The sequence below is a fragment of the Nuphar pumila genome, chromosome 17 (assembly GCF_984573655.1).
Source record: "Nuphar pumila chromosome 17, dmNupPumi1.hap1.1, whole genome shotgun sequence".
In the NCBI taxonomy this organism is placed as follows: domain Eukaryota; kingdom Viridiplantae; phylum Streptophyta; class Magnoliopsida; order Nymphaeales; family Nymphaeaceae; genus Nuphar; species Nuphar pumila.
Window position 1 is genome coordinate 83,058,054 of NC_143265.1, and position 5,539 is coordinate 83,063,592.

Genomic DNA, 5,539 nt, shown 5'->3' on the forward strand with positions numbered 1-5,539 from the left:
GAATAAGATAATATTTTGCAAGAGGCAACAGTGTAACCTTCGTTGGCAGAGTTGTTTAGTATTGAGTCCCTTTCCGGGTCAGGTTATATGTGCACCCCCCGAACACGCACTGAAGCAAAAAAATGAGAACCATTGATCGTTAGGTGCATGCTTCCAACATGTAGCTCCACCGGCGTAGTGTATCAATGATTTGGATTGTCGACCAAGTGCTCAAGTTTTGTGCTCTCACCACGAGTGGTGGGCCTTTGGATCTTAGGGGAGCACATTATCTGCTCACGTTGGAAAGGAAAAAGATCCATCACATGGTCCAACACCATAACGAACAGATCCAGACGCTCGAACCACATTGACGAACTTGCCATTTAATTCTTTTTAGTTAACATCAAAACTATGCGGGCTATTGCTTGGGGCAATAGTAAGGTCCTAGGGAATTTCCTTTTAGATGTCTTTTGTAATTTCTGGTAGGGGTCTTCCTAAACATGCTGCTGATCTTAGCTGGGGCCATCTATCACATGCTGCTTGAACCGACAATAGTACACAATGATAGCAAGTCCGGTCATAGCAGGGAGTTAATGAGCTACCTAAGTGTGACCCACTGGTAAATTTCGTCTGTGTAATCCACCGTTACTGCACTACAAAGTTCTGATTTACAGAATAGGCAGCTTTTTCGTAGACCATGTTGCAAGGTCCATCTATCAATTGAAACAAGATCCTAACCGGACCTTTTCCATGGTTTGGTAGGGCCTGGACTGATGTATTGACCAGATCCAGCCCTACCCGGAATTGACAACAGCCTAACCTGGATTCAGCCATAGCCAAGAAAATAGAATAATAAGGAAAGAAAGGAAAAGCGGGGAATTTTTCAAAACATAACGCAAGCAGCAGCTATATGGTCCTATGATCTCTCTCTCTCTCCATATTGATCGATCTGATCTTTTTCTATTCTTTGTGGTGGGTCGGTGGTCTGGCATATATATATCGCCAATTATATATCTCCTCTTTATTTGAAAGTGGGGATCGATCGAGAAGCATGGTTGTACAGGCAGTGGACGACGAGTGCGACTACCTGTTCAAGGCTGTGTTGATCGGGGACTCGGCCGTGGGAAAGTCCAACCTGCTCTCTCGATTCTCTGGCGATGAGTTCCGCCTCGACACCAAGCCCACCATCGGTGTTGAGTTTGCGCACCGGACCGTCACCATCGGCGATCACGTCATAAAAGCTCAGATATGGGACACAGCCGGCCAAGAACGGTAAACATGCCTCTCTCTCTCTCTCTCTCTCTCTCAAATAAACAAATAAGTTTTATTGTAGAAAATTAGTAGCTTCTAAAAAGTTTTATCTGCTATAAAACGTCCTAAACGCAAAAACATAGTTTCCAGTATTTCTTGCGAACCTGTAAATATGTTTATCATTGTTTATTTACTAAAAATCTTGTTTTAGATCGAATCAATTTCACCAAAAACTTTGTTTTTTCATCATCATGTTTTAGTGTGATATTTGTTGTCGATTTTTTCCTCTATAAAAACGCATATAAATATGGAAAATGCCTTATCAAAAGCATATAATTTTATGTTAATCAAATTATACAAAATACATCTATAAGTTTTTAGCAAACAATTACACATGCTTGGTAAGCCATCTGGGAATTTAGGAGATGAGATTGTTTAGGGCATATATAAATTTTTTTTGGGATATATAAAATTGGTTAGGACACACACACACACACACACACACACTATATATATATATATATATATATATATATATATATATATATATATATATATATATATATATATATATATATATATATATAAAAGAATTGAATCATGACACTAACCACAAAGCATCATAACCAATGGAACTGTATCAGATTCAGAGCCATAACGAGTTCTTACTACCGTGGTGCACTTGGGGCGCTCTTGGTGTATGATATCACTAGGCGTGTTACTTTTGATAATGTGGAGAGATGGTTAAATGAACTAAGGGAACACAGCGATCCCTGCATGGTGATTATGCTTGTTGGTAACAAATCGGATCTCGACGGCCAGAGGGCGGTCAGCGTCGAGGACGGTGTCGAGTTAGCAGAGAGGGAGGATCTCTTCTTCATGGAGACATCGGCCCTCGAGAACAAGAATGTTGAGGAGGCCTTCATGCGGATGATCTCCAAAATCCACGAGATCATGAGTAAGAGGAGACTGGAGGCAAGGAGGAAGGAAGCCGCAGTTGCAGTGGCGCAGCAACCGGGTTCTGGCCAGTCCATACTGAACATTGATGAAGTTTCTGCCACCAAAAGAAAGAATTATTGTTGCTCTTCTGGTTGAGTTTTATTCGTCTTCTGTTGTTTTTTTGTTTTTTTTCTGTTGACAAAGAAATTCGTGGGAGTTCTTAAAATTGAATTGTGAGGAGTGTCTATGTAAATATCGAAAATTGAGGTGCGTGAAGGAAGGAGACACAGGATTACAAAGGGTTGCTACCATTTTATGTTTTCTTGTATTTATTGATTATGTTTTTGTGTTTTTTGTCTGTGCGTGTGTGTGTGTGTGTGTGTGTGTGTGAGAGAGAGAGAGAGAGAGAGAGAGAGAGAGAGAGAGAGAGAGAGAGAGAGAGAGAGAGAGAGAGAGATGATGATGAATGAGAAAAGGGTGGAATTCGGGTAGGGTTGACGTTCATGATAGGGTCCCTTCCTCTAATATGTGGCAAGGTGAGCCGTCCACGGATGGTTAACCATGTATTTGCTTTGAGGTTTCAACGTTATCCTCTCTCTGTCTCTCTCCGAATTATTTTACGTGTTATGTAAACGTCAACCAAATAGGAAGCAAACTATAAAATAGAGAGAAGAAAGAAACAAATGAAGACAATATTTACCTGGTTTCACACTTAGAACAAAATCCACTAGAAAGATGTGAAGAAATACAGAAGCTTGATACAAAGCCTCAAAACCCTCATCCCAACGCCCGAAACTCTCGTACCCAATTTTCAAAAGAAGATGTCTCTATATGTGACGAAGGGCATAAAACCCTAGCTGATATATCACTATATTTTTACACATTTTTTATAAATCTTGCGATGTTTGTCAGGCTGTTCTGTTACCTTAAATCATAGATACAAACTGGACGGTTGACATTTTAATTAGATTTTATGTGGTCAGTAAGATGCCGTACTTGCACCCAAATATAAAAACTTCCCACCATTTGTTTTTTCTAAGGCGCTCTTAGATTCGGGCGTAGAAAATCATATATGGCTGTTCAAGGGTCCAAAAGGAGATCAAATAGACAAACTGTTAACAAATTACAGCATTATTTAAACTGTACAGCCATAGTAATGACATGTCTCGTTGACATTTTATCCACTGTTTCACCAACTGGGTCAGCAGCTTAAAGCATTGTGTGAAGCTAACTTGAACGAAGCAGGGGTGGTATCCCTGTGTGTGTCGGCATCACTTAGCATTGGAATCCGGTGCAATTGCAAAGACTTAAAGTACCCTTTCTCACCATTCTTATCATGAAATGATGGTTCAAGAAAAGGACAAAAGTATCCTTCATTTAGAAAAGTTAAACGATGATGCAAGATCCTTCATCTAGAAAAATGAAATACCGGTTCGAGTCATTATTGTCATGAAACGATGGTTCAAGAAAATAACAAAAATGTTTTCCATTCAAAAAAGGGAAACGACGGGTTGAGATCCTCCATCTAGAAAAGTGAAACGTCGGTTCAAGAATGATGTTAACTCTTCAAAGTCCAAACGTTCTATTTTTGCCCTAAGCAATAAACTTTTGCACCATCTGTTGTAATAAGAGCTCCCTTTGATGACACCCCCTTTGCAGTCATCTGCTGCCACCGGACCTTCCTTTGCTATCGTTTGCTGCATTCGGAGCATCCTTTGCTATCATCTGCGCCAGAGCGCCCTTTGTCGTCGTGTACTATCGCCGGAGCATCCCTTGCCATCGTCTACACAGTGACAATATCATTGCCACCATCAGCTACGTCTACCTTCTGGGTATTTCTTCTCTACTGCCGGATTACCAAGGTTTTGTTATGAAAACAAATCGATTTGTAAATATGAATGCTAAATCTTACAACTGGGTGACCGTCTTCATGCTAAATAACACCTATTTTCATACTGAAACAAATTGATTTATACCTATCCACCTTCTGGGCATCGAAAAATAGTTAGCACAATTTGTTCTTATAAATGCCAAACATTTCAACAATATATACTTATGAAGACTACATTTCTACAACGATTTATATGTTTGAAGCATGAACGATTTATACATTTAAATCCGTAGTGATTTGTATGTTTAATGCAACAAAGATTTATATGTTTGAAACAATAATGATTTAATGAAACTACCATGATTTATACTTAAGTTTGATAAATCGTACAATAATGTTTACGTATGAAGCCAAACGTTACAACAATATGTACGTATGAAGGTTATAATTTATATAACAATTTGTAAGTTTGAAGCAGCAACGATTTATACATTTAAAGCACTAGCGATGTGTATTTATGAAGTTACCTCGATTTGTACTTAAGTTTGCTAAATCTTACAATGATGTTTACTTATGAAGCCAAATATTATGGCGATTTATAATGTTGGTGATTGTTTAACAAATGAGATAATTTGTATTATTATATACTTGAGAAGCAGTTGTAACATATAATGATGCAGTTAAATTTATGTGTTGTATAGGTTAACAATGTCTAAAGCTCGTAAGACAAGAAATCCCATGCCGTTCTATGGGATGACTATTAGAGAAGTTATCCGCCAGTCCCATCTATATGAGCGTTATGAAAGGTACCAAAATATAATGAAGATTGAGAATGATAGCAATAGGGACAAAGCATTGGAATTGTATTATGCGGAGGATTATCCATCAAATATTGAGGCTGAAGAGCAAAGGAAGAATTATGAAGAACTAAAGATAAAGAAGAAGAAGAAGGATGACGAAGAGAAGGAAAATCAAAGGAAGAAGGAGGAGGAGAATGAAAAGCAAAGGCAAAGAAAGAAGGTGGAGGAGAGGGAAAGGCAGAGGAAGGAGGAGGAGAATGAAAAGCAAAGGAAGAAAAGGCAAATGAAGAAGGAGAAGGAGGAGAGGGAAAGGCAAAAAAAGAATAAGAAGGAGGAGGAGAGGGAAAGACAATTGAAGAAAAAGGAGGAGGAAGAGAAGGAAAGAAAAATGATGAAGCAACAATATTTTAAAAAGCAAAGGAAGATAAAGCAAATGAAGAAGGAGGCGAAGGAGAGGGAAATGCAAAAAAAAGAATAAAGAGGAGGAGGAGAGAGAAAGGCAATTGAATAAGAAGGAAAAGGAAGAGAAGGAAAGACAAATGATGAAGATGGAAGAGGAAAGGCAAATGAAGAAGCATTAGGATGAGGAGGAAAAGGAAAGACAAATGAAGGAGAAGGAGGACGAGGAAGAGAAGGAAAGGTAAAGAAAGGAGAAGGATGACGAGGAAGATAAGGAAAGAGAAAGGAAAAAGCAAGAGGAGGAATAAAAGGAAATGGAAAGAAAAAAGCAGGAGGAGGA

The 5,539-nt window shown here is 38.8% G+C and overlaps 1 protein-coding gene across 1 annotated transcript; it reads left to right on the plus strand.

Moving 5' to 3' along the window:
• Positions 1-1,030: 1,030 nt before the first annotated feature.
• LOC149812535 (ras-related protein RABA6b-like) lies at positions 1,031-2,454 on the plus strand. The gene is made up of 2 exons (XM_089993321.1): positions 1,031-1,251; positions 1,875-2,454. The coding sequence occupies exons 1-2, from the start codon at positions 1,031-1,033 to the stop codon at positions 2,323-2,325; spliced, it is 672 nt and encodes a 223-aa protein (XP_089849447.1). The 3' UTR covers positions 2,326-2,454.
• Positions 2,455-5,539: the final 3,085 nt, after the last annotated feature.